At 45.3% G+C, this 27,828-nt stretch overlaps 1 protein-coding gene across 5 annotated transcripts; it reads right to left on the reverse strand.

The window, feature by feature from the left end:
- Positions 1 to 1,943: 1,943 nt before the first annotated feature.
- TOP3B (DNA topoisomerase III beta) lies at positions 1,944 to 27,197 on the reverse strand. 5 transcript variants are annotated; one of them, XM_035098607.2, is made up of 18 exons: positions 27,109 to 27,197; positions 24,875 to 25,000; positions 23,638 to 23,769; positions 21,634 to 21,740; positions 21,405 to 21,479; positions 20,284 to 20,480; positions 19,428 to 19,584; positions 18,165 to 18,278; positions 16,791 to 16,881; positions 16,317 to 16,471; positions 15,921 to 16,026; positions 13,992 to 14,138; positions 11,869 to 12,042; positions 8,025 to 8,153; positions 5,867 to 6,016; positions 5,664 to 5,764; positions 4,582 to 4,783; positions 1,944 to 2,459 (listed from the first exon to the last, which is right to left on the reverse strand). In XM_035098607.2, exons 2-18 carry the CDS (start codon positions 24,942 to 24,944, stop codon positions 1,978 to 1,980), a joined length of 2,589 nt encoding a protein of 862 aa, XP_034954498.1. In that variant the 5' UTR covers positions 24,945 to 25,000; positions 27,109 to 27,197; the 3' UTR covers positions 1,944 to 1,977. The 5 variants fall into 5 exon arrangements, with proteins under 5 accessions (XP_034954498.1, XP_034954499.1, XP_034954500.1 ...); XM_035098608.2 differs by lacking the exon at positions 27,109 to 27,197 and adding an exon at positions 26,775 to 27,032; XM_035098609.2 differs by lacking the exon at positions 27,109 to 27,197 and adding an exon at positions 26,770 to 27,032.
- Positions 27,198 to 27,828: the final 631 nt, after the last annotated feature.

Below are 27,828 nucleotides of genomic sequence, written 5' to 3' on the forward strand. Positions count from 1 at the left end.
CGTTGATCTTGGTGAGTTTTTGGCACCCGCTGAATACACATTTGTTTGCTGGGCATTAACACTGGAGTCTATTGCCCATTGTTGGTTTTGCTGGGCACTGTGAATATTTGCATTTGTTTTACTCTGAACGTTGCATTTTAAAATTGTTCATGTACCCCACCTCTGGAACTGCCGATACAATGAAGAGCAGTTAACAAGTATTTAAAGTGAGAATAACTAAACGGGGTGTCCGGGCTGAATGGTGGGGGTGGAGACGCTCCTTCAGGTATACAGGTCCAAGGCCATTTAGGGCTTTAAAGGTCAGTACCAACACTTTGAATTGTGCTCGGAAACGTACTGGGAGCCAGTGTAGATCTCTCAGGACCGGTGTTATGTGGTCCCGGCGGACACTCCCAGTCACTAGTCTAGCTGCCGCATTCTGGATTAATTGCAGTTTCCGGGTCACCTTCAAAGGTAGCCCCACATAGAGCGCATTGCAGTAGTCCAAGCCAGAGATAACCAGAGCATGCACCACTCTGGCGAGACAGTCTGCGGGCAGGTAGGGTCTCAGCCTGCGTACCAGATGGAGCTGGTAGACAGCCGCCCTGGACACAGAATAACCTGTGCCTCCATGGACAGCTGTGAGTCCAAAATGACTCCCAGGCTGCGCACCTGGTCCTTCAGGGGCACAGTTACCCCATTCAAGACCAGGGAGTCCTCCACACCTGCCCGCCTCCTGTCCCCCCAAAACAGTACTTCTGTCTTGTCAGGATTCAACTTCAATCCATTAACCGCTATCCATCCTCCAACCGCCTCCAGGCACTCACACAGGACCTTCACCGCCTTCACTGGTTCTGATTTAAAAGAATGGTAGAGCTATGCAACAAGTTTCCGCTAGTGCAGGGACGTCCAACTCCCACGAGACTACGATATACTCATAGAATAAAAAACTGGCAGTGATCAAAGTTATCAAGCTTTTTTTTGGGGGGGGGGGTGTCACTCACCAGAAGATCGCTCAGGAAAAAATCAGCATCACAGTGATCTAGCATCACAGCGTTCTAGCGATTATGTGCGAATGGAGGACAGGGCAAGGCTGGGTGTTCTTCTTCCCCCGCAACTGAAAAAGAGCCCGCGATCGACCGCTAGCTACCGGGGATTGACCAGTCGCTTGTGGTCGACCGGTTGGACATCCCTGCGCTAGTGCAACTGTTGCACTGGATGCCCCCACCGTGCATCATTAAAACCCATCCACAAAGAACACTGGATAACATCCCATCATGACTTACACCCATTGGCATGCTATTCTGCAAATTTGTCTAACCTCCTTTTTAGAGCCATCCAAGCTACTGGCCATCACCGAATTCTGTGGCAGAGAGTTCTGTACACTGCACAACGTGTGAAGTTCAGCCTTTCGTCTGTCTTGAAATCATTTGATTACCTTTGCATTGAGGTATAAAACCTCCTCTGTCCATTTTCTCAACACCCTGCACAAATTTTATAGACCTCTTGCCATGTACCTTTGTCCCTAAATGAAAACTCCCCAGCCATTATAGTCTTTCCTGCTATAGGAGCGTCTCCACCCCCATCGTTCTGCCCGGACACTGAGGTCCAGCACCGAGGGCCTTCTGGCTATTCCCTCACTACAAATTAGAGGGAACCAGGCAGAGGGCCTTCTCGGTAGTGGCACCCGCCCTGTGGAACACCCTCCCACCAGATGTCAAAGAGAAAAACAACTACCAGACTTTTAGAAGACATCTGAAGGCAGCCCTGTTTAGGGGAGCTTTTAATGTTTAATAGATTATTGCATTTTAATGTTCTGTTGGAAGCCACCCAGAGTGGCTGGGGAGGCTCAGCCAGATGGGCGGGGTATAAATAATAAAGTATTATTATTATTATTATTATTAGTGCAACACAAAGACATGCTCTGTGGTGCTTACGAGGCTGGCAAAGTGAACTGAGACACAGACATTGTATGGCGTTTTATTGTTCAATAGGTCATTATACAAAATAAGCAGCCAGGGCGGCCATCTTGTCTTTGGGTTTCTTTGCATTCAGCCTCCCTCCAGGCCTCCTGCCTTTTCCTCTTCCCCGGCCCTGCCTTTTCCCCTGCCCTCCGCGATGCATAGGGTGCTTCATCGTCGCATGCTTCAGTTCAACCAGGTCTTGGAAGACGGGGTCGCAGAATACGCAGCCAGAGTGCTGCGTCTCATTGCCAGGGAGGGGGGACTTGGCTTTATTGAAATCCACGTCCACCAGGGCGGCATCGCATGACTCGCAGGTCTCGGCCGACACCCGCACCTTGTGGGCGTTTTCAAAGAAGTGCACGACCACGTTGCATTTGTTGCAGGCCATCTTCCACTTGGGCCCAGAGGTTGGGTCAAGCACCAGGACCCCGTTCTCACACTCCACGCACTGCCCGATTCCAAGCATGTTCAACGAGTGTTGGCATGTGGGGTGGGTGCACTCATTACAGCCCATTCCTGAAGAAAAAAGAGCGACAAAGACCATGAGGGACATTTGGAGCTCACATCCCGGCCCCTTCTGTATGAGAGAGGGAAAATAACTGCATCTGGAGTTCTGCAAAACAATTCTTTCCCAATAATTTGTGTAACCTAACCTTTCAAATGCCAAATTATGCAAGTTAGGCAGCTCTGAAAGCTTACACATGCTTTGCATCTTTATTCTCATTGTACAAGCTGGATTTCTCTCTTTCTCTCTCTCTAATAAAAACGTAAGGATGTCATCATGCAGCTCCAATAGTAGGGTTTGTAGTCAGTGGCGGAGCTTCATGCTCACCGGGGGCGGAGAACAGGCACGGCGCCCCCAGTGACGTGGCACACGTTTTGGGGGTGGGGCGCGCCGTGCGCAGTGACATGGCGCACGGTTTGGAGGCAGGGCACGTCGTGCGCAGTGATGTAGAGGCGCGTTTTGGGGCGGGGCGCGCCGTGCGCAGGGGCGGGAGCACGCATTTTGGGGCGGGGCGGGCAGCGGTGATGGCACCCCTGGGATCGCGTCACTTGGGGGCTCTGCCCCCACCGCCCCTATCTTCCTATGCCCCTGTTTGTAGTGCAACATCGTAATCCTGGATTTTGGGGTAGAGGAGCAAAAATGAAGGCAGGTTGCACAACTGCAGTGGCCGTGGCATGGGAAGAAGAAGGGAAGCCACTGAGAGGCCAAAAGTGGTGGTTTAAAATAATGGGAGAAGTTTGAGTAAAGCGCTACGGAATATTTGAGGGCTCTGCGTTCTTCGTCTCTCACGTGAGGCAGCTGAGAATGGAAGAGGGAGAACTGCAAGTATAGCAAGAAGGGAGAGATGCTAAAAGGAATAGAAGTGGATGTTTTAAACAGCTGCAGAAGTTTGAGTAAAGTGGGGGGTAGAGTAACACCGAGAGGAAGATATGACAGTTTTAAACAACAGCAGAGGTTTAAGAAAAGTAGGGATGGATGGAGTGTCTCTTGAGAGGATGGGTGGTGAGAGATGATGTCCAGATTGAGTGTGTGGACTGGATTCTGAGGACTGGGTAAATGTGCATGGAGGGCACTATTTGGCGCCTTAGTCCAAGGTTCCCCTGCATTAGAGCATATATTCTGTGGTTTGTGATGCACTTGTGACCATATAAATTCCTAAGAGCCCTGTGTATGAGATGAAGATCAACCATGGCTGGATTTAGGATTCTTCTACAGGGAGGAAAGAGTGTTTTCTTCTGCCCAGCAGGTAGAAAACAGATCACACTTTGTGGACAGCAGAGTCCATCTAAGCTTTCGTTTACTAACTGTGGGAAAACTTTTTTAAACCCCTACAGATTTCACTCATGAGAATGCTCCTAAGCAGTTAATTCCTATAAGTTAAATTGTACTCTCAGAAGCATATATACATATAGATTTGGTTGTAAGCTGCTTTGGGTTGCCCTGGGCAAGATAAAGCAACTAACAAATAATAATAATAAAATAATAATAATAATAATAATAATTATTATTATTATTATTATTATTATTATTATTACAAGTAAGAAATCTATACACCCTTGACTGACTTGTAAGTAAACATAAAGGTAAAGGTAAAGGGGCCCCTGACCATCAGGTCCAGTCGTATCCGACTCTGGGGTTGCGGCGCTCATTGTGCTCTATAGGCCGAGGGAGCCGGCGTTTGTCCGCAGACAGCTTCCGGGTCATGTGGCCAGCATGACAAAGCTGCTTCTGGCAAACCAGAGCAGCGCACGGAAACGCCGTTTACCTTCCCGCTGGAGCGGTCCCTATTTATCTACTTGCACTTTGACATGCTTTCGAACTGCTAGGTGGGCAGGAGTAAACATATGCAAACATTTGCATATAACATAAACATTTGCAAGTAAACATATGTATACACAATTCTGATACAATTTTAAGCATAGGGGTGAATTGCGGCCACACTCCCTTTAGTTAAATTCTGGTCATCAGTAGTGATCCTAAGACTCAAAATACGTTTTTTCAAGTATGTTCTCCAGTGCTGTCAGAATGACACCTGCAGCAGTTTTCCTCTTAAAACCTTGTGAGAGACTATTATTTAAAAATGTGTCACAAAAAGGACCAAGCGGATGTATCTTTCACTGCAGAAAATCTAACCTTTTTTCATGTCCCTGAAAGGGGGATTGTTGTAACAGTAAGGACACAGTGGGTAGCTCTTCCCTCTTGACCCAGAGGACCACAGCACCAGTTCAAAGTCATCCAGTGGGCATCGCAACTCTTTGTAGAGTTTGATGACACCATTCTGGGGAAGGCTGTAGGTCTCGTCGCAGTGAGAGCAATGCAGACGGCTCGGCTTCGCCTACAAAGAATTAAGGAAAACACATTAAGAAAGATGGTTTTTCCTCTCGTCATCTTACTCAAAAGACCTCTTCATTCGGCAAGGGGTAAAGCCTAAATTGAGTGTCATTGATCTTGCAGGTCTCACCTGCTGCTTACAAAATCCTGTTATCGGGTATTTTGTCTTGGGACTGTTTTTGAAAAGTGTCTGGGCAGTCCAGCTGTTCCAGAGTGCAGGGGGTAGAGTGTTGAAAGAAGCCAGCTTTTGGACCATATGGCACCATCATTACTGTACTTTCGCTGGATACTGGCCCATTTCCAGGTACAATTCAAAGTGTCAGTTATCGTTCTAAGAGACTAAAGAAAACCTAAAGGCAGAAAGTTTTAACTTTCTGGGTAAGTTAACTTACCCTTAACAGTGCTCAGCATATAAAGAAGAAGAGTTAAGGTAAAAATATTTATTTATTTTTCATTCCACTTATGAAATGTAAGAGGAAAAACAGCACTCTTACAACCTTTATAAAAGCAGAATACCCAAAGGAGTGCTTTTTAATAAGTATATGGCCGGATGCGTTTCTTCCTTCAGTGGCCCGATATTTGTACAGTGGTACCTCGGGTAAACCCGGGACGCGGGTGGCGCTGTGGGTTAAACCACAGAGCCTAGGGCTTGCCGATCTGAAGGTCGGCGGTTCGAATCCCCGCGACGGGGTGAGCTCCCATTGCTCAGTCCCAGCTCCTGCCAACCTAGCAGTTCGAATCGACAAGCCCTAGGCTCAGTGGTTTAGGCCACAGCGCCACCCGCGTCCCAACATACATACATTCAATTTAACAACATACATATGAAACACTGCCCCCCCCCACGCACAACTGTGAATCTTGAATAAACTTAAATTCTACATTACCTGAATATACTTCATAAAACGATGGCATTTTCCACAGCGGGAAAGGGGCTTGCCTGTGGCAGCAAGCGGTGAGAAGGACACTTCCATCAACTCATCCATGCCTGCCAAAAAAACAAGTCACAGAAATGTCAACTGCATGCTTTGCTTGCTTCCTGATTTAAAGACACGAGGCTAGATCGATTCGAGAGTGGGAAAACCCTTACCGGCAATTGAATCAACAAAGTAGTGAAACTTCCTTTTGAAGATATCCAGGGTGTGCTCTAGGACCTGGTGATAATTGGCTTTACCTTGGGCGATAAGGTTGAGCTGTTTCTCTACAGCACTGCGGATTGTGGGAAGAACGAGCTCTGCATCTAAGAGGGAAACCAGAGATAGAACAAATATCCAAGCGGGTGGAGAGAGGTCAATCTGCCAGGATCTTCCCTGTTATGAGCCCAACTCGAATAAACAGAATCCATGCAAAAGCATACTGTTCCCTGGGGGCAAGTCTTGTTTATTTCGCGTTTTCTTCTGCAGGAGATGTCGGTGGTCTGCACCTAATGTCTAAAAGCATTTGCTAACATTTGTATCCATGTTCAGACATGTTTCCATCTGATGGACTATACCCCCCCCCCCAGCAATGTGATTATGTAGAGAGGTTTTTTAAACGACATTTTAAAAATAAACTTCTCCTTTGGCTAGACTCTTGTCCGTATGCAGGGGCAGACCTTGGTGATATAGCACCCTGTGTGAGGCTAAAATCTGACACCCTCTCCAGCCCTTTCCCCGCCTTCCCAACGCCAGGTAAGAAGTGCTGGGCTTTGCAAAGGAGGCATGAGGGTCCTATAGTAGTAGTAGTAGTAAAGGTAAAGGCAAAGGGACCCCTGACCATTAGCTCCAGTCGTGACCGACTCTGGGGTTGCAGCGCTCATTTCGCATTATTGGCCGAGGGAGCCGGCGTACAGCTTCCAGGTCATGTGGCCAGCATGATTAAGCCGCTTCTGGCGAACCAGAGCACCACATGGAAACGCCGTTTACCTTCCCGCCGGAGCAGTACCTATTTATCTACTTGCACTTTGACGTGCTTTCAAACTGCTAGGTTGGCAGGAGCTGGGACCGAACAACGGGAGCTCACTCCGTCGCGGGGATTCGAACCGCCGACGTTCTGCTCGGCAAGCCCTAGGCTCTGTGGTTTAACTCACAACGCCACCCACGTCCCATTAGTAGTAGTAGCAATAATAACAATGTATTACTTATACCCCGCCATCTGGCTGGTCCTCCCCTGTCACTCTGGATGGCCTCCAACAGAATATTAAAAACACGATTGTCAGAGGGTCGTCGTGGCTACTCTAGAGTAACTCCTCTTGAGTCCAGTTTGTCTTTAAAGATTTTTGTTGTGCAAAGTATATGCAGTGCATAGACAGCTTAAAACATGACCTCTTATTCCGAATCAGAATCCAGCAATGGCGTATGTCTGTTTCTACGCCAGCAAAGTAGTCTAGGCATCCCAAAACGCCTCCCCCTTGACCTGCGTCGCGGTGCTCTCCTTAACTCATGCACTAGAAGGAGCAATGCCCTCTTAGCCTCCTCCTGCTCAAGGTGGTGGAAGTGCTCTCCAGCATCCTTTAGCCCTTGCCTACATCTCTCCTCCCCTGAGCTTTCCCATCGTTCCGCACACTGGCTGCTCTCTCCCTCCGAGTCTCTCCCCTCCCCCCTGGCTGCTTCAGACCCACTGCTGCTGCCTGTGCTTGGCGAGGTGGACGTTAGGATGATGGGGCTGGCTCCCTGTAGGGAGTCACCCTTACAACGATAAAATATCAAACAGTAAAAACTTCCCTAATCAGTGCTGCCTGCCTTCAAATGTCTTCTAAAAGATGTCTTCTGACATCTGATGGGAGGGTGTTCCACAGGGCAGGCGCCACTACTGCCTGGTTCCCTGCAACTTGGCTTCTCGCAACGAGGGAACTGCCAGAAGGCCCTCAGAGCTGGACCTCAGTGTCCGGGCAGAACGATGGGGGTGGAGACGCTCCTTCAGGTATACTGGGCCGAGGCCGTTTAGGGCTTTAAAGGTCAGCACCAACACTTTGCATTATGCTCAGAAACGTACTGGGAGTCAATGTAGGTCTTTCAGGACCGGTGTTATATGGTCTCGGCAGCCACTCCCAGTCACCAGTCTAGCTGCTGCATTCTGGATCCTAGAACCCCCATGCCTCTTTCTCAAAGGTGGACAAGAGCTTTGCAGATTTTGAGAAGGTGCCCTCCTTGGCTGCATACCCACGTGCGGGAAAACTGGTGGCACTGCCCTAAAACTGTCTCGGCTCTATGGAAGCTAGGATCTCCAGAGTTGTGAGAAATTGTACAGAAAAGCAGCCACAAACCAACCTATTTTATAGTAGCCGTGCACGAGAACAATGCCCAGGTTTGTAGGTTTCAGTCTGCGGCCGCTCTCTACCGTCACATAGTTGCGCTGGCAGATGTTGTTGATATGCACAGGAATGCTGGCGTCCGTTCCTGATAGCAGTGATGATAATAAAACCACTTAGCATTTGTAGTGCACTTTAAAAGAGTTCAAAGTAGCTCACGTGCATTATCAAGCTGTAACCCTGTAAGGTTAATATTCAATATTATTATCCCCCATATTGCAAGGAGACTGAGAGAGAGAGGTTTGCCTAAGACCACCTAGTGAGTTCATAGCAGAGGCAACATTCAAACCAGGGACTTGATCTGTAGCTCACAGCTTTCCTATAGATAGCCACTCTGAAGTTCTACTGAACTTCCAAGTAAAGTGTGCGAAGGATTACAGCCTCAATCTCTTTGTCCACTTTTTATCTATTGTTCTACTCCCTCAGGCTTTCCAAGTTCCAAAACAGAAGGCCGCATGCTCATCCCTTCTTTGTGTGTATACACACCACTTTTCTAAATATTTGCTCTCCTTCGGCCCACGAGTTCAAGTCTCCTGCTCCTTAAAAGAAAAAGTGGCTGTTCAGACAAAACGTAGTGGCCAAAATAAGAAGAAAAGCTTTTATGAAACAGCAACACAAACTTGACAATCTAAGAAATGGAAGTGGTCGCACATACAACGCTGGGGATTTTGAATTCAGATTTCTAGTTCCTGAATACCAAATTAGTTTTAACATAATGCATCCTAAATCCCTGGTTAAAAGCACCAAATTTAATTCCTTCTGGAGTCATCTCCCATACTTGGCCAGATTTATTTTTTAAACACACAATAAAGGAATGTGAAGGGGAAACGAAAGATTTGCTAATGTGCTCAGCTGCCCTTTGTAATGTTAGTGTGCATCAATGCCTCTATGAGGCAACTGAAATGCACTGTCTTAATTCAGTTGCAGCCAACGGATACTGGATAGGAAAAGTTGGGGTGCAGAATTTGAGGCAGGGCTGTAGCTCCAGGGCAGAACACACACACTCTGCATGTAAAATATTGTAAGTTCAGTCCCTGACTGCATCTCCAGCTTTGTTGTTGTTGTTTAATCATGTCCAACTCTTCGTGACCCCATGGACCAGAGCACGCCAGGCACTCCTGTCTTCCACTGCCTCCCGCAGTTTGGTCAAACTCATGTTCGTAGCTTCGAGAACACTGTCCAACCATCTCATCCTCTGTCGTCCCCTTCTCCTTGTGCCCTCAATCTTTCCCAGGGAGTTTTCTCTTCTCATGAGGTGGCCAAAGTATTGGAGCCTCAACTTCAGGACCTGTCCTTCCAGTGAGCACTCAGGGCTGATTTCCTTAGGAATGGATAGGTTTGATCTTCTTGCAGTCCATGGGACTCTCAAGAGTCTCCTCCAGCACTAAAATTCAAAAGCATCAATTCTTTGGCGATCAGCCTTCTTTATGGTCCAGCTCTCACTTCCATACATCACTACTGGGAAAACCATAGCTTTAACTATACGGACCTTTGTCGGCAAGGTGATGTCTCTGCTTTTTAAGATGCTGTCTAGGTTTGTCATCTCCAGCTAGGGCTGGGAAAATTTGGGAAAGGAACTGCCAGTTAAGTGTTGAAAATACTATGCTAGAGGGACATAGCTGCCAAGTTCTCCCTTTTTAAAAGGGAAATTCCCTTATGCTGAAAAGGCTTCCTCGCGAGAAAAGGGAAAACTTGGCAGCTATGTAGAGGGACCAACAGTTTGCTTTGGTGTAAAGCACCTTCCTCTTTTCTGATTCTCCTGGTAGCCTCCTGGCATAAATCTGGAAGGGGTGGTGGTGTCTGCGGCTCTCAAGACGTTGCTGGACTACAATTACCATCATCCTTGATGGAATAGGCACCGGGTTCCACCCATCTTGGGGGAGGGGGGCTCTGCAGCCGCAGGGAGGCCCAATGGGGTCTGCCACAGTGGGGGGGGGAGAGCTGCTGCAGCGAGGCCCAGCCCCTCAAGATTGGGCGGCTCAGCCCCATCCCAATATATTGGGACCTATGCTATCTGGGGCAGATGGGAGTTATTAAAATACTTTATGCCAAGGTGGCTAACCTGCGACCTCTGGAGGGCCACAGGTTAGCCACCCTGGCATGAAGTATTTTAGTCATAAGAGAGGGGAATTCCTCCACTTACAACTGTGTACTGCGCTCCAAATAGATGCCACCTACTTATCTGTAATGGTGACTGTATTTTCTGGACCGACTCCTATGCTGTATCTTATTCATCATTTGACACACCTGTATCTCATTCTCTGGACTTTACTTGTAGTGCAGCAGCTGCACCAAAAGCTTTCTACCACTGGCATTGTTTTGGTTTTCTTTTTAACTGCTTGCTCCTGCACACTTCTTTCCTTTTTTAAAGGAATCTGTTCCTTCCAGTGTGTGGAACAAACATCTGGTTTCTGCTATTCTGGATGGGGTTTGATCTCCATAATCTCCCCCTTGCTTTTGTTTCACATCTCTTAGAATTCTTAACGCTAGTCGATGGGGAAACGCACCAAATTTCATCTCTGTGAAATATTAATCATGGTGGGGAAGCAATGGAAGCTTGCAAATCTTGACTACACTTATCTTAACGTGCGTTTAAATTGCTGTAGTGGTCTTACAGTACTTTGATATTTTACTGTACAGCATTTTGTGAGCTTTGCGAAAAGGAACTTGCACGCGGCAAACATAAATAAAAAACAAATGGTAAATGTACAGCTCCCTCCCGCCGCCCCAGTGGATTTGGTTTTGCTTTGATACTGAGCTGGGGAGCAGGCAGTGACATGAGAGGTAGCAAGAGTTAGAGGCATAATGATGTATTAAGTGAGACCTACGATGGTCCTCATGCTCCTGCCCCAAAAGTGCCACAAGATAATGCCCCACAGCTTTATGGTAAGTTTGGTTTTTAATGTCTGTCATTAAGTTCATTTCAGTGGGTCTGAAAACTTGGGGCGACTACCACCCTAAGTCTGCCGCTTTGAACCACCATTTTGCACCTGACTCCAGCTGATACACCTCAGGATTTTAGCACAAAAGAACTATACATATTATGTGAGCATGATAACAGTCAAACCTCGGAACTCGAACGGCTCCGTTGCCAAACGTTTCAGTCCCCGAATGCCAAAAACCCAGAAGTGTGTGTTCTGGTTTTCAAACGTCCCTCAGAACTCGAACATCCAACACGGCCTCCGCTTGAGTCATAGCTGTCAACTCTCCTTTTTTTTTTGCGGGAAACTCCCTTATTCCAAGCCACAGCTGTCAACCTTCCCCTTTTTTGTTGGAAATTCCCTTATTCCAGCGCCATTTCCCGCTGCTATCCTGGATTGGTAGATATACTGTAGACCAGGCATGTCAAACCTGCGGCCCTCCAGATGTTTTGGCCTACAACTCCCATGATCCCTAGCTAGCAGGACCAGTGGCTGGGGAAGATGGGAATTGTAGTCCAAAACATCTGGAGGGCCGCAGGTTTGACATGCCTGCTGTAGACTGTCCCCGGGATGGGTGAGGCTGCTGATCCCTTATTTTCAAATCCGAAAGTTGACAGCTATGGCTTGAGTGCAAGAAACTCTTGCAACCAATCGGAAGCTGAGCCTCAGAACTCAAATGTTTCAGAAGTCGAACGGCCTTCCAGAACGGATTACATTTGAGTTCCGAGGTTTGACTGCATTAATATTCAAAACACAGGCATCTCCCACCCTTTCCAATCACACAGCAACATTGCCACCACCAATGGAATTTTGCCAGTATTTGAAGAAACGCCAGTTCATTATGAAATGAAATAAAGTGATCCGTTCCCTTCCGTTTCCTACCAATGCCATGTTTTTCCATCAGAGTAATGAGCTCTGCTTCAGTCAGGTAGTCAGGAGGATTGGTTTGCTTCTCCAGCAGTTTAACTTCACTGATAGGAAAGACTGTGCCTCTCTCACAGCTGGGGAGACTCTCTTCTGGCGGAATGCTCTGCCAGGGCATAATCTCAGTGAAACCTGTAGCAGAGTTAAAATTCTGATTAATCAGCATTGTTGCTTTCTAAAAAAATTCCACATCTCAACCGGCCTCTGGCTAGAGGTTAACTGGTTGGTTCCCATCCAGCTCTGACATAAGACAGACCCCCAGTTAAGCACGTTTTGAAATCCCAGTGAGATGTATTTGATGATACAGTCATACTTTGGTTTTCTAACAGCTTAGTTCCCAAACGTTTTGGCTCCCAAACGCCGCAAACCCGGAAGTGACTCTTACTGTTCCTGCAGCCAGTCATAAGCTGCGATTTGGTTTTTGAATGTTTTGGAAGTCAAATGGACTTCCAGAACGGATTCCATTTGACTTCCAAGGTACGACTGTAACCCCAATTTTGGGTAAGAAAGTATTAAATGTTATCTTCTAATACAGGGGGACAAGTATACAAAGATGGTACCTGGTGTCTGTAAAGACTCCAGTGGTGTTTGTTGATGTTGTGTTTTTTTTAAAAAAAATATTGTATACCAAAGATCCTAGAAAGTCTCACTGACTTCATTTTCCAGAAGCACGGAAACTCAATCAATCAATCAATCAATCAATCAATCATTTATTGCACTGGAATAAAAGCCATTACAAATCCATTTACAATAAATCAAATTAATGAGTTCCCTGCACAATCTACAGCGTTGTCTTTTATGCGCCTAGCACGAAGACGTTTGGTGGCTTTTGCAAATAGGACTGCTTTATACGTGACAATCAGGTCGCAGTCAGATAATAGCCAACATATTTTCACTTGAGGGTTCTGTCCCTGTAGCGGTGCCAACATCTGTTCCAAAAATCTCTTTCTGGGGTTTTGATAGAGCTGACAGTGAGTATGTAATGGGGAAGATCTTCTACTTCACCTACCCCACAAATACAGAATCTTAAAATGCCTTGGAACTTTCCTGTATCTTCCAACTAAGGCAGATGTGGGCATTGTTTGAGAGCTGTAAAAGCAGTTCTCAGGGAGGCAAAGGTAAGTGTCTGCAAATATTGGGCTCTGGTGTGGTTAGATTTCAGCAAATGGTACCAATGGGAGAATTTTGAGATATAGATTGAAGACAAGTCTTGCTCGTTAGCACAGAAACTCTACCCAACAATAACAAAGGCAGCAGAAATACTAAGTGATATATAAATTTACACACAGAGGTGATATCATCTATATACGGTATATAAAAATGTACACCGACCATGTTTGTTTGTCTCCACTTTTCACCAAAACCACTTGACCGATTGTGTTCAAATTTGCACACAATGTCACATGCGGATAAGCGAGTGACCACATACCATTTGCATAGACAGACATCACAACAGCGCCAGGTTAAACCCCCCAAACCCCATGTCTCCAAGGGCGGGGCAGAGTGCATACTGGGAAATAGAAGCCAGAAGCTGCGTCTCACAGGGTAGGGCAGATTATAAAGTCAGGAACCAATATGCTATAACCACCACAATGGCCATTCCTCCACAAAGGGCCACACCGGGATCCTGCCCCTAGCCACCCACGTCCCACCGTCAGAGACAGGCCTCACATTGCTGCCACCGCACCAAAAACCAAGCCACGCCACGCCACACTGTTCCCGTCCCCTTCTCTCTCCAAAACACCTCAACTCAGGTTTGCAGGGAGCGGAGGTGGGGACTTCCCTGCGTTGGGGGCGGGGGCAGGACGGGGTTGGGATGGGTCATGGGTCGGGACGGGTTGGGGGGGAGTCACAGGGATGAGCCACAGCAACGCGTGGCCGGGCCAGCTAGTAACTTATAAAGGTAAAACCAGTGGTTCTCAACAACCATATAGGGAAGCTAGTGTGAGATTTAGTCTTACATACTTTCTGTACACTTTGTGCGAGCAATAAACACAAATGCATAGAAGGATTTAAAAATATGACTGAATTGAGAAATATATGGAGAATGAGACATGCACATTTCTTTGCTCCTTACTTACCTGGTGAAATAACAGTCTTTCCTATACAGGTAAAACGTTCAGGACCAATGCTGCAAGCAATGGTGGTTTGGAGGTATTTGCAGTCAGCACTGACAGTGGCAATGAAATGCCTAGTAATGTATTCATATAATCTCCATCCATCACCACCTAGAAATACAGATATTTTTCACTCCAGTTTGCATACCACTTTAGAAGAACAGGAGGAAAGGCAAATTCTAAAGGCGGGCGGGGAGATACTAACTTATTCATGTACGTTTCTTAAAATCCTTATGCCTCCATACCCATTATGATTCTGCGCCAAAATAAGCTTAACAGCACAATCACAACAATATCTACTCAGAAGTAAGTCCTAAGGAATTCAGTGGGGCATACTCCCAAGTCACTGGGGTTAGGATTGCCACTTAATTTCCGCCTTTCACTAAGGAAGGCCCACTCTCATCACCAATATTTCATTGTTGTGGCTTCTCAGTTGAGATGTAAGAAACACAGGGTTGTTTTATATTGAGTCAGGCTAATGGTTCACCTAAGTGGTGTCAACGCTGACTGACAGAAGGAACTCTCAAGGGTTTTAAAGAGTCTTTCTCAGCCAAATCTGGACACGGCAGGGATTGAACTTGGAATCAGCAGCATACAAAGCTAGGTTGCTTTAGCAGGAAGGAATACAAGTGAGACCAATGATGACTGCTTAAGTTATAGAAAAAGGAGAAGATAAAGTCCCCACCAGAGAAGAATGGCAGATCAAGTTGATGGATTATGCCGAAATGGCCAAAATGACTGGAAGAATCCGAAATCAGGAAGACCAACATTTTAATAAGGAACGGGGGAAATGTATAACTTCTCTTAAAAACCATTGTAAACAGTTAAAAGCATGAGTAGGATTGGAATATCACCTGTAGTCTAATGGTGAATTTTGGACACAATGGAGAGGCAAAAGAGTTGGATTATCATAAAAGATGCAGGAGGGAATGATTAACAATAGGACCCACAAAGGGGAGGAGGGAAGTCCAAGAGATTCCTTGGAATCTTGTTTTTATGTTGTAAATTGGATGCGACTGTAAAATTTTAATTTGAAAAACCAAATAAATATAGATATATTTTAAAGTTCTAGAAAGAGGACTGCTTTGCCATTTTAAAAGGTACTATCTTAACTCTGGGGATGCGGGTGGTGCTGTGGTCTAAACCAGTGTTTCTCAACCAGTGTGCCTCCAGATGTTTTGGGACTACAACTCCCATCATTCCTGACCACTGGTCTTGCTAGCTAGGGATGATGGGAGTTGTAGTCCCAAAACATCTGGAGGCACACTGGTTGAGAAACACTGGTCTAAACCACAGAGCCTAGGGCTTGCTGATCAGAAGGCTGGCGGTTCAAATCCTCGTGACGGGGTGTGTTGCCGTTGCTCGGTCCCTGCTTCTGCCCACTTGGCAGTTCGAAAGCACACCAGCACAAGTAGATAAATAGGTACCGCTCTGGCGGGAAGGTAAATGGCATTTCCGTGCACTGCTCTGGTTCACCAGAAGCAGCTTAGTCATGCTGGCCACATGACCCGGAAGCTGTCTGCGGACCAACGCCGGCTCCCTCGGCCTATAGAGCGAGATGAACGCCGCAACCCCAGAGTTGTCTGCGACTGGACCTTACAGTCAGGAGTACCTTTACCTTAACTCTCAATGTGCAGCCCAGATAATTGAGACTAACTTAACTGGCATCATTCACGCTCCTAAACATACTAAAAAAAGTATTTGAGAGAAAATTTAAGCCTTATGAAGTTATCATAGCTGCTAAGAAAAATTCTTCCAAGTCAACTTCACTGCATTATGAGGCCACCCCCCACCCCTCCGGTAAAGAACTGCTTACAGGCCCAGTAATTTCCACGAGGTCTAAAAAAGTGCAACCAGCCTTTAGGAGTTTAGACTCCTAAATAATCAAGTCACCTAGTTCTGCTTCTGTGGCAGTTCTCATCGGTGTTATTGGGGGATGGTCACCTGCATCATGACCTTTCCTTGGTTTGTTAATACCTTCTGACAGTAACGCTTTTACCTAGGGGGGAAACCAAAAGAAAACGTATGTAAGTTAGGAATGCAGATTTTTCTTCATGACCACAATCGGTCTAAGGTTTGGTGATCTTCCACTGATTTCAGTGGGACAACATTTAAGCAAGTGCTTTAAAAAACTCTGTGAACGCAATGGTACTTAGGAGAGCTTCAACTGTGGCCGGATCATGCCCTTTATATTTCTCATTGTTTGCGTAGCAGTTTGCAAAAGGTGCCATTTTCTTCACATTGCTTTTTCAAATAAATAGCAGACCTATGTATATATATAAAACTTACTGTTTCAGCCCAGTAAGGATTATTAGCCTGCTGCCTCAAAGAGCCCTTCAGATCAAAGTTCTCTGGATAGTGGGTAGTTTCTGTTCGAGGATAACTGATATAGCCTTGTGTATAAAGCCGTTCTGCTATTTGCATGGCATGCTGCGGTCCCATTCCTAGAAATAAAATATTGACATTTTTTTTTAAAAAAAAAGCCAATTATCTTATTTAATAACCAAATGTTTAAAGTCACAAGACTTTTTCCAGATTTAATCTTTTCCACAATTCGGAATGTAGAGAGCAGATAAGATTACTTGTCCAGTTGGCCAAGTGCTGTCTGTTCCAACCAGAACTCACTCTTCAAAGTCTCTGGTTTGGCATCAGGTGCTGGGAGAGATTGAACCCGGGATTTTCTGCAGCAAAGCACTGCAGCAACGGCCCAAGTCTCTGAGCTGTGAGCTAAGCAAGACTGATGCCACTGAGCCATATACTTACCCAATGCAGAACTGGCAACTCTTAACATCTCTACAGTATTCAGTGCCAGAGGTCTCTGCTTAGCCTTCTCCTTCTTACTCACAGATTCGATCTACAACACAGAAACAAGTCCCTTGGTGAGATATCAGGGGGAAAGCAGAAGGGAAACCCAACCCATAACACAGTCCTATACATGCTGTCAGAGGTTCTTGCGGCTACTAATGAGTAACGACGCTCCATGCCTCTCTGTCTTTAAGGTGTCTTTCTTGTGCATCTTATTTACAGTGCAAAGAGTCTGGAAAACATGTCTGCTTAGTCCGAGTCAGAACCTCGCAATGGCTTCTTTCTGTTTCGCGCCCAACATAACAGCTTGGGATCCCCAAAGTGCCTCCCTCTCGCCCTACGGGGTGCCATACGCCTCAATTCAGGCGTCGGGGGGAAGGGCCGTCCTACTGACTGCTCTCCCGTGGCCAATTCCCTCATTTCCTCCCCTGCTGCTTCCTTCTCTACTTGGTGTTGAGGCTCTCTCATGCTGTCCGAGCCTCTCTCCTCCCTCTCTACTTCCTAATTGCTGTAACCTGATCCGCTACTGGATGTGCTGCTCTGCGAAGAACTCGACCTGATGGGGGGGGGGCTGTTCCCTATAAGCCCTCCCCCTTACACACGCCTACTTGAAAGTAAGTCTCATTAGGTGCAATCGGGCTTACGTTCAGGTACATTGGTAAAGAATTGTGAGCTAAATTTCTCTATCTCCAATTTAGTGTGGAGATGAGGAAGCTAGCAACATGTTTCTATTGTACAGTTGTACCTCGGAAGCCGAACAGAATCCATTCTGCAAGTCTGCTCAACTTCCAAAGCACGGCTTCTGATTGGTTGCAGGAAGTTTGAAAACCGGAACACTCACTTCTACTTTCCGATCGTTCGGGAGCTGAAACGTTCTGACTCCAGAGGCCTTCGGGAGCAAAGGTACAACTGTACGCTACTTTTAGTTCCAACACTTTCGGTACCATACAGTAACTGAAAACAGTTTGCCAGGAGTTGCCAAAGTGGTGCCTGCATATGCTAGTCTGCTACTTACATTATGGTGCGTGTCAAAGGTCTCAGTAAATGTCCACATCAAAATCCACAATGCACAGAAGAATGTTTGCTCTTCCTGATCAATTCCCTCTCCTCCATTTAACACGCCCTCTTAAACATGCCCACATTTCATTGGATGCCAGGATGGGACACCCTCCCTCCTTTCTATTCTGTGAGCGAGATCTCTGGCCTCCAGAGATTGGAGACCCCAATACACCATGAGAGAAGATGCAAGGCCTTATTTGAACTTTCAACACTGAAACAACAGGAGTTCTGAAACCAGAATTCAGCCCGTGTACAACGTTCTCATAGCCTTACCTTCGCTTCTTTCGCAACCTTCGTTATGTTTAGGAACATCTGAGCAATTTCCCTGTCAAACACCCTCACTCTGTCCCACTCGAGTGTCAGACAGCAGTCTTTTTCATGGCTAACCTGTCAGGAAGAAAATAAACAGAAAAGCTAAAGTATCTTCTGTTCTTCTCCAGCAGTAACCTATTCTTTAACAGACATAAGCCAAACTGAACCACTGAGGTGGCGTTTTCTAAGATGCTGCCCTTAGCGGCATGCTTTGACGTGCCAAACTCCCAAGACTAACAGCACACAAAACCAGTTTGTGAAGGCATACTACCAAGACAAAGATCCAGTTTTCAATTTAATTCATTCACTAGATTTGTACACTGCTTTTCTGCCAAGACAGCATACAATTTGTTCCTGGTTCATGAGACAGCCCCTTGAAGACAGACCAATGAATTTCGTTTAAGTCACAAACCCATTTGCAACCATCTCCGTCACACAGATATTTGCTTGTTATACTTCAAAATTCCAACTTTCTGCAAAATAGGAAGAATTGAGGAGACATAAGAAACTTAATTGCTACTGCAACTGAGGCAAGGAGTTGAAACTGTTTGCATTTAGTTTCCATCCCAGCCTCCAGCATTTGACTGCTTCAAGGCCGAAGTCAAATAGCCTGTTAAGAGTCCCAGTCCATGGGTTGGTACTCTGTACTGCCTCAGCTTTCCTGTGCTTTCCCACTTCTACGGTGGCTGCACTGTAACACCCTTTACTTCAGGTGGGGAGAACCTTTGGCCCTCCAGATGTAGCCTAACTACAGCTCCCATCAGCCACACCAAGCGTGGCCAATGGTCAGGGATGGTGGGGGTTGTTGTTCAGACAACCTCCTTACAGCTACTTTAGTTGAGTATCTTATATCTAACCTGAAGCATATTCCATGAAAGATGGTTCACTTTAAAAGCTTGTATCGAATCATGGATTTGTGCTAGTGAAATTCTTCTGTAGGGTGGAACACCTGGCTGTCACCAGTCCCTCAAGGTTGGGTGACCCTCTGGATTAGAGATGGCATAGAAGCCTGCAATTGGTAAAAATGGGTGGCCATGCCTTGTGATAATAGAAGCTACCACTGGATACAACTCGATACTGTGAATTTTTAACACAATTCTGAAACCTGGGCTAAGCTTTTCTTTTTTCCAATTAATATTAATAGCGTGTACAAAAGCAAATTCATATTCAGTTACTATCACACAATTAGATATTCAGGGAGGCAGGAATCTCTTTATCACGAACCTTGGCTTGCAACACCCAGTAATTCTCAGGCTTGAAAGACTGGATTTTATCATGTCGCTCCACACAAAACCCTAGAGTTGGCGTTTGACAGGGTCCGAAGGAGATTAGTGAGCTGTCTAAATTGCCGTATTTACCCTGGAAGTATTTTGTCTGAAACCTATAAGATAAAGAAATGAAGTTAAGCTATTAGTTTTCAGTGCTGATAATTACACCTATTTAACCCTAACGAACCACATATATCTAACATATGTTTCCAGGAGATATTGCTAGATCGTGACCATCTAAAATGTGTTTCAGTTATCGTGTACGCACATGCGAACTTTACTGGATGTGATTCTTACATTTTATAATTTTAAAATGTGTTGTTTTAAAACTGCTGCTTCTTCTTCTTTTTTTAAGTGGCCATCATCTGCACAATGAATGACCCAGTTCACACATAATGCTAATAATTCTTTCCTGGGGAAAGAATGGTCACTGCATCCCTCCCCTAGCCCTGCTACACTACTAAGGACTAAGCTATGGTTTGGTTTAGCATGCTCTCCAAACCCGAGTTTGTGGTATGCCTTACGCCAGGCTATGAGTCTGAGTTCAGACAACATGCTGAACCAAAACTTGGCTTAGCCCCAGGTAGGGTGATGGCAACAGGACTTGGGGAGGACTACGCAGCTGTGATCCGTTCTCCAGGAACCCACACATTCACCTGTCTGCCTTAAGTCGTGGTTTGGCTTTGTGTTAAGTGTGAACTGAGTCAATAAATGGTATTGTGTGATTCTTTTTTGAGTAATCTAGTTTGAAACAATTTTCCTTGTACATCAGGCAGGGGGAAACTGTGGCGCTCTGGGTGCTGTGTGGATACCTTGTAAATGCACAGCCAATTCTCAGATCCAGCTCCTGGCGGGCATCTACAGACAAAGCCTCATTGTGGTTAGGCTCCCCTAAGTTGTTCATGGCATTGCAAATGTCTGTGTCCGTAATAGAACTGAACTTGGCTCTGTATACGGTCCTTTCGCTGCCACGAGGTTTATTCATCACAGGAACAGTAGCATCCAGGACCTACGAGATGAAACCAGAGCATGTGCTTCTTAATTAAAGAAAAAACGCTGCAAATTAGACACATCCACTCTCAAGTGCCTATGAAGACAATAGGTACACCTTAGGAACATTTCCTCTACAAGCACCATGGAAACAAATGGGAGTTGTTCAAGATCACGACTGTGAATGTTTCATTGATTTCAATGAAGCTTGTGCAACAGAAGTTCCTGAGAGAGGTGCATCCAGAAATTTAGGTGTTTTATCACAGAAAACCAATCCGCTTTGTGGATTGTGGCTCCAATCTTCAAAATGCTGCTGTAGCATGAGAAAGGTCCTTGGAAAAATCGGGATGCCAGGTTGTAACAAGAAATGAGAGTATCTCAGTTCCCCATTTCTACACTTTCAAGTCTAGAGGGAAGTCTGGCAGTATAAACACCACCACCCTGTCACATTTACCTGTTTCAACATGGGCTTTAGCAGATTTCCGGACTGGGAAAACATTTTGCCTATTTATTTCTCTATGAGCTAATGCAGTATATTATCTGGAAAAAAACCCCAGCTACAAATCAGGAAATCCCTGGATCCAATTTCATCTGCAATGAATTCACTCAAGTAACTTTTGCCAACATAGTCTTAGCCTCCCCATCTACAGTAGGGAGATAATAATGCTGATTTATGGAGTACAATGGACCAATTTGTACGCCATAATAAACCATACTTCATGGTTTACTGTCAATGTGGAGACACTGGTGCATGCCATCGTCAGTAAAATATAAAAATAAATATTGTTTATATGAATTCACAACAGACAGGTTCCCTGCCAATTTTCTGGATTAGAAGACCTAAAGTTTTCTACAAACTATAAAAGAAACTGTTTAAATCCATAGATACCAACTAAAATGTAGCAGTTAACTAATGAATATAAATTGGTCACAGGAATCCTACCTCAAAGCAGATGTTTTCACCTTCCTTGTCACAATCCAACCACAGAACAATACAGTCACAACCTCTCCCTTCCACCTAAAATACACATGTTCCAGTTACTGTAAAGAAGGCAGGTGTGTTGCAGGGTGTCATACAACAGGATAAATAAATGTGCATGGTTCAGAGACAAATGTAATGCTTGTTTTTTTAAAAAACAAAACAAAAACAAAACCCTCAGAACAGCAAATACCTGTAAGAATTTCACCATGTTCAGTTTGGGGTTCGCTTCTTTCTTTTCTGTCGGGGCCTTACTGAAAAGTTCAGCCGGGTCCACTTTATCCCAGTTGTTGTACTTTCCTAAGAAAGGCAACAGAATGAAATACAGGTCTCATTATCTTCAAAGCCTTTTGTGGTTATCTGCCTTAGAGCAGAAGTAAGCAATTTCCAGAATTTTCTGCGAGAGATTGGTTTGGACCTCTGGCGAGCACAACTTTATCCCTCCCTGGCATCTCTCTGGACAGGGAGAAGGAAAGAGGGAAAATATGGGAATAGCTCCAAGCACCATTGACACGTGCCCCCCCCCCAACTGCTTACCCCCAAGGGAAAGTGGCCCTCAAAAGAATAAACGGTCTTAGAGGATGATGCTTATGTAGTTCAGCATTGCGTTCAGAGGTATGTGTATTTTTTATCTGACAAGTACAAAAAATCACTCTGGCAACCAGTTATATTCTCTGAAGCAGGTATATAAAAGGTGATAGCTAAGGTAACATTTTCTACTTTTGCCTTCCAATCTAAGGGTTGATTCTCACACAATACTCCAGTGCAAACATCAACACAAAACCATGGTCTGATTATTGGGGTTGTGCCTCCATCTCGCACACTCCTTCCTTCCCTTGCATATCCTCAGTTCCCTCTACCACACATTGGTTAACACTAACTATAGTGTGTTGCAACATCTGAACTGGGCAAACAGTGGTTACTGCCATCCTTATTTGCCTCCAAACAAGGTTTTTTGTTTTTGTTTTAAAAAGGAAGATTCTTGTTCATACTGTGGTTTCTAATTCTGGTCTGGAGACAAACTATGATTTATACTGCTTAAGTAGTTAATTGATTCTTGAGCGGCCTCGGTCCAGTATACCTGAAAGAGCGTTTCCACCCCCATCATTCTGCCTGGACGCTGAGGTCCAGTGCCGAGGGCATTCTGGTGGTTCCCTCGCTGCGAGAAGCCATGTTACAGGGAACCAGGCAGAGGGCCTTCTTGGTAGTGGCACCTGCCCTGTGGAATGCCCTCCCACCAGATATCAAAGAGAAAAACAACTACCAGAGTTTTAGAAGACACCTGAAGGCAGCCCTGTTTAGGGAAGCTTTTAATGTTTGACAGACTATTGTATTTTAATCTTCTGTTGGAAGCTGCCCAGAGTGGCTGGGGAAACCCAGCCAGATGGGCAGGGTATAAATAATAAATTATTATTAAATTATTATTGCACGTAGAGACCAGGGTACCAAGCGGAGGGTGTAGAAAATCAATTAAGTCATTTGCAGGCAGGCTTGCCACTCCCTGTGGGGTAATAGATTTGCCCTTGTTTGGGGTCCCCGGCTCCATTCCCCCATCTATTTGTTCTTTGTGGCACACAGGCCCAGCATCAACACAGGCAGCACCTATCCTGGTGCATAGCGGTGTACGGGTCAGATTGGCGAATACCCTTGTAAAATAGATGTACCATTTTCTTGTACGGTTTCTTAGTTTTAGAATCTTTGCAACGAGATGGGCAGATCTAAAGTTAATAACCATACGTCTCATATAAGGTCCAGAAGGCAACCATGAGATGTCCACGATATCTACGGGGCGTAGTGTGTGCCCCAACAGTTGGGTCAGGGAATTTGCGACCGAGTGTTTATCCACCCATTTGTTATAGTTCAAGGGGTGGTTTCCCACCAGTACTGCAAGCTTGCTGTTCTGGAGTTGCAGACTTGAGTTTTGTACTTGGTTGGGCAGGCATCTCACTTGTTTTTGAGCAAGGTTGGCCTGCACACTTGGGCAGGGATGAGCGGAGTTGAGAAACTGCTGAAAGTTTTTAGCACGCTGAACTTCTGATCTGGATGCGCACCCTCAACGCCAGTAGGATCCTGCCTTGTTTCAGAAAGTGTCAGGGTTCAGCTTCCTAAATGTTTCAGTCAGCTCTGCAGAAATTCTGGCCTCAAATAACAACAGAACCAAATAAAAGTGTGAAGTAGTCAACAGGTGATGCTATACCTATAAAATCCAGTGTCATCACATGGCCACAGACAGATGTCATCTTGAAACGGGCACTTTGTCCTATGAATGATCCGGTGTATTCATGCACTGAACACGCCCCATTCAGCCCTTTGCGAGAGGTCATATTTCCTACAAGAAGAAGATATGCTAATGGTAACAGTAGATATTAAGAATGTCTCATGTTGCATTTTTTTTGGACAAAGATTGTCCTGGGAATAAAGGAAGGCAAGCATCATTTAAGAAAAATAAATTACTTTTAGGAATAATAAATTACAGTTGCATTTGGGCCACTTAATCACCATAGGAGGGAGGACATATTTGGATGTAGTAAATTAGACAGTCATCCAGTATTTCATTTTCAATTTTAATCCATGGGTGATCCATGGGTGGCAACCCAAATCTAAGTATTCCTGGAGAAAGCTGATCTCCAGGATCAATTACCGTCACATTTCAGAACAGAAACTGCCTTGGAGACCCTGGTGGATTATCTAGGCCAGGATTTCCCAAACTTGGGTCTCCAGCTGTATTTGGACTATAATTCCCATCATCCCTGACCACTGGGCCTGCTAGTTAGGGATGATGGGAGTTGTAGTCCAAAATCAGCTGGAGACCCAAGTTTGGGAAACCTTCATAGGAATGGGAGGAGGACAACACCACAAGTTTTCTTACTTCCTTAGGTTGGTAGTGGGGAATATGAGGCTCTCCAGATGTTGTAGGACTCCAATTCCCAGCAGAATGGCTAATGCTTAGGGATGATGGGAGTTGTAGTCCAGCAACATTTGGAGGCCTACACATTCCCTGATCCAATACAATAACCTCCCATTTTACAAGCATTTGATGTGCAATTTCAATCATACACAGTTGAAGGTGAGCTGATTGAAAGTGTGCATGTCAAGTCCCAAGCAAGGCAAAGAGCTACACACAATTTTTGTGTATGTTCATAACCCTTGGAACTGAACTCCCAAATAAAATGAGGGATTACTCTATCTTGTTTCTATGCAGGAAGCTCACAAGCAGGACATAAAGTCTACAGCCCTGCTTGATGTTCCTCCTTTCTGATTTTCAGAGGAATACCACTTTTGAACCTGCTTTAGGTATTAGGAATTCAATGAGGATTTACTCCCAAGTTGTGTGAATGGGGTTCCGGACCAAATTGATTTAAATGCTACTACAAAAATACTGTCAAAACAACAAGCAATAGTTTTAAAGAAAAAGGATGTAGATCCTTTCTAACCTCTTGAAAGGATTTTGGCTATGGACTGAGCCAGAGAAGGCTTCTCTGCTACCATAAGAACCGTCTTCATCTTCTGCTGGTAGTCAAAAGGCTAATCAAATTTCAAGAAAATTCTGTCTTGTCAACCTAAAGAGAGAAAACAAATCCTATTTATCACTTATTTGGACTGGTGTCCTGGAGATTCAATATTTCCCCTCTCAATTTTTTTTGTTTCACAAGTACACTGAAAAGCAACTATATATCACCTAGTATTCACATCTTCTGGGACGCGGGTGGCGCTGTGGGTTATACCAGAGCCTAGGGCTTGCCGATCAGAAGGTCGGCGGCTCGAATCCCCACAACAGGGTGAGCTCCCGTTGCTCGGTCCCAGCTCCTGCCAACCTAGCAGTTTGAAAGCACGTCAAAGTGCAAGTAGATAAATAGGTACCGCTCCGGCGGGAAGGTAAACGAAGTTTCCGTGCGCTGCTCTGGTTCACCAGAAGCGGCTTAGTCATGCTGGCCACATGACCTGGAAGCTGTACGCTGGCTCCCTTGGCCAATAAAGCAAGATGAGCGCCTCAACCCCAGAGTTGGTCACAACTGGACCTAATGGTCAGGGGTCCCTTTACCCTTTACGTTTAGTCACATCTTCACAAATCCCAGTGTGTAGTACAGTGATTTTTTAAAGATCTCTTCCAGCTAAATTATGAGAGTAACAGTGCAACCCTATACCAGTCTACCAACAAGCAAGCCTCATGGAATTTAAATATGTATAGTACATTGAACATAAATGTAAAAAAAAAGGTTAATTCCATTTTATGTGAAAGTTTATTTTATGGGAATTCTATGCAGCTGTCATACTCAAAAATAAGGAAAAGTAACACCAATCCCTTTGAAAAAAAGGAAAATAGCAAAGATTATTGGTTGAGCAAACATTTTGCTAACACTCGTTTGAATAAAATATGGGAAAGATGATACTGGCTTTTTAAATGCCTGTAAAAACATGCATATTAAAGCTGAGTTCAGTCTACTGCAACTTAGTTTAGAATTAGTTGTTCTATAAATTTATTAAGACTGGATATGTGAGAAAACCAGCAAGAGAGACAGGAGCAGACTTCGCTTTGCAACTCTGAAATGATTTCAGGAATTGTCAAAATTCAGCAGCAGACCATGCAATCCACTCTCAAAAGTGGATACATGCCCATTCAAAAGTACTGAGGCCCCAAGAACCATTCGTAGTCTGATGCTGCAAAGATCACATTTCTCCTCAAGCTCATGTTTCAGGTACAGTATGTTTTAACAGTCAGTAGACTCTACGAGGAGCATTTTATGTATGCACATTTAAAAGCGTCATTATCTGCCCCAGAGTATATTCACTGGGCAAGTAAGAATTCAAACTAACACCTACCGTATATTTATTCTAATTTCTAAGCCTCCCTATCTCCAAAGGTCCAAATTAGGTAATCCTATTTTTTTAATAACATTTGTAAAACTCACAATCCGCTGTTAATAATTCCAGTAATCTACTGATTTCCGCGGAAAGGTGGCTCTCCAATGTTTGCGCGCAGGATTGCAGCCTGTTTTAAATTTCAGTCCCAATAAACCCTGCCTTTAAAGAATGAAAATAATAAACCTCCCAAGGCAATTACCGGTAATAACAATTGCTTACAATAAGTCAAAATGCACCGTTGACCCCACCCGCAAAATTCCAATATATTAACCCGGATATTTCATATTTTATTTTGCAATGCTACGCAAGCAGGGAGCAAACGCCCGCCGAATCCCGCCACGCTTCCTTCCAAGCGAGCACAAAAACTAGGCCTTCGCGAAGACAGTCGCGCTTGCGTGTGTACTCAATGCCAGATACACACGATACCCTCCTCCCCCTGCACCGAGGAAGTAAGTCGCTGCACCACCTTGCCTGCAAGGCCTCTCCTCTCCAAGTTGTTACCAGGAACTGAAAAGGCGCCGTTTCCAAATAAAAGGAATCAGCAGCTTCCACGGCGACGCCAAACGAATTTGGGGTTTTGCGTGGGCTTTTCAAAATTGTTATTATTATCATTAATAATAAATTACGTCGTTTCCCCTGCCTCTCCCCCCTCCCCAGCTAAAAGGCGACCCAACGTGGAAGCGGATTGCGGGGGGGGGGGAAAGGAAGGAGAAGCGCCCCCTGACACCCCCTTCAAAATGTCCCCCACCCCACATCTCTCGGCTCCTTCTCCCCACACAGGCGAGAGGCGGGCAGCTCTACTCACCCGGCGGGGCGGCCTCAGAAGGCTATGGCGGCGGCCATTGCCGAGGCTTCCACTGCCGGGTCACCCTCGGGCCCTCCTCCTCTTCCCAGTCGCGGATGGAGAGGCGGAGATGCTCCAGGTACCCTGCACCCCTCCAGGCGTCTCCGTTGCCATAGAAACACCCCCCCAACTTTCTTCTTCCCTTCTCCTTTCTCTGCCCCGCCGCTCGGCTGGAGATGCCTCTCTCCCTCTCTTTGTGTGCTGTTGGTTTTTAAGCTGGTGGGGGTGGGCACAAGACCCACCCACCCCGGTGGTGTGGGGACTGACTGACTCGTTTCTTTCCAAACCACGACACGGGTTTCGTTTTTGTTGTTGTTCCCTTTACAAAAATGTGATGTGCCCCACAAATAGGAAAAAAGGTAACACGGGAGAACCGAGGAAAAAGTCACAACCTGCACCCCTCCAGAGAACGTACCAAAGTCAAAATGCTGTAACCTCAGCCTAAGCAAGAAAGTTTTTTGCATTGTTGTTAATAATTATTGTTATATATATATATTCATTCATTCATGTCCTGTTTTTCCCCCTGACAGGACTCAGGACTGATTACGTATTTTAAAATGTTCATAATATTAAAAATGCATCCTTATAACTGTTATTGTTATTATTAAGACATTGTTGCATTTATTTGTTTGTTTGTTATTATTTCTAATCATAGTAATTATTTCTTGTTTCTTTTACCAA

Source organism: Zootoca vivipara, chromosome 17 (assembly GCF_963506605.1).
Source record: "Zootoca vivipara chromosome 17, rZooViv1.1, whole genome shotgun sequence".
In the NCBI taxonomy this organism is placed as follows: domain Eukaryota; kingdom Metazoa; phylum Chordata; class Lepidosauria; order Squamata; family Lacertidae; genus Zootoca; species Zootoca vivipara.

Coding starts and splice junctions, on each gene's coding strand:
- TOP3B (XM_035098607.2), bottom strand. CDS start 24,944: ATGAAGACGGTTCTTATGGTAGCAGAGAAGCCTTCTCTGGCTCAGTCC. Junction 16,472..16,790: donor AGTTGCCAGTTCTGCATTGG/GTAAGTATATGG, acceptor TTTTATTTCTAG/GAATGGGACCGCAGCATGCC. Junction 12,043..13,991: donor AAAGACTGTTATTTCACCAG/GTAAGTAAGGAG, acceptor ACTCTGCTACAG/GTTTCACTGAGATTATGCCC.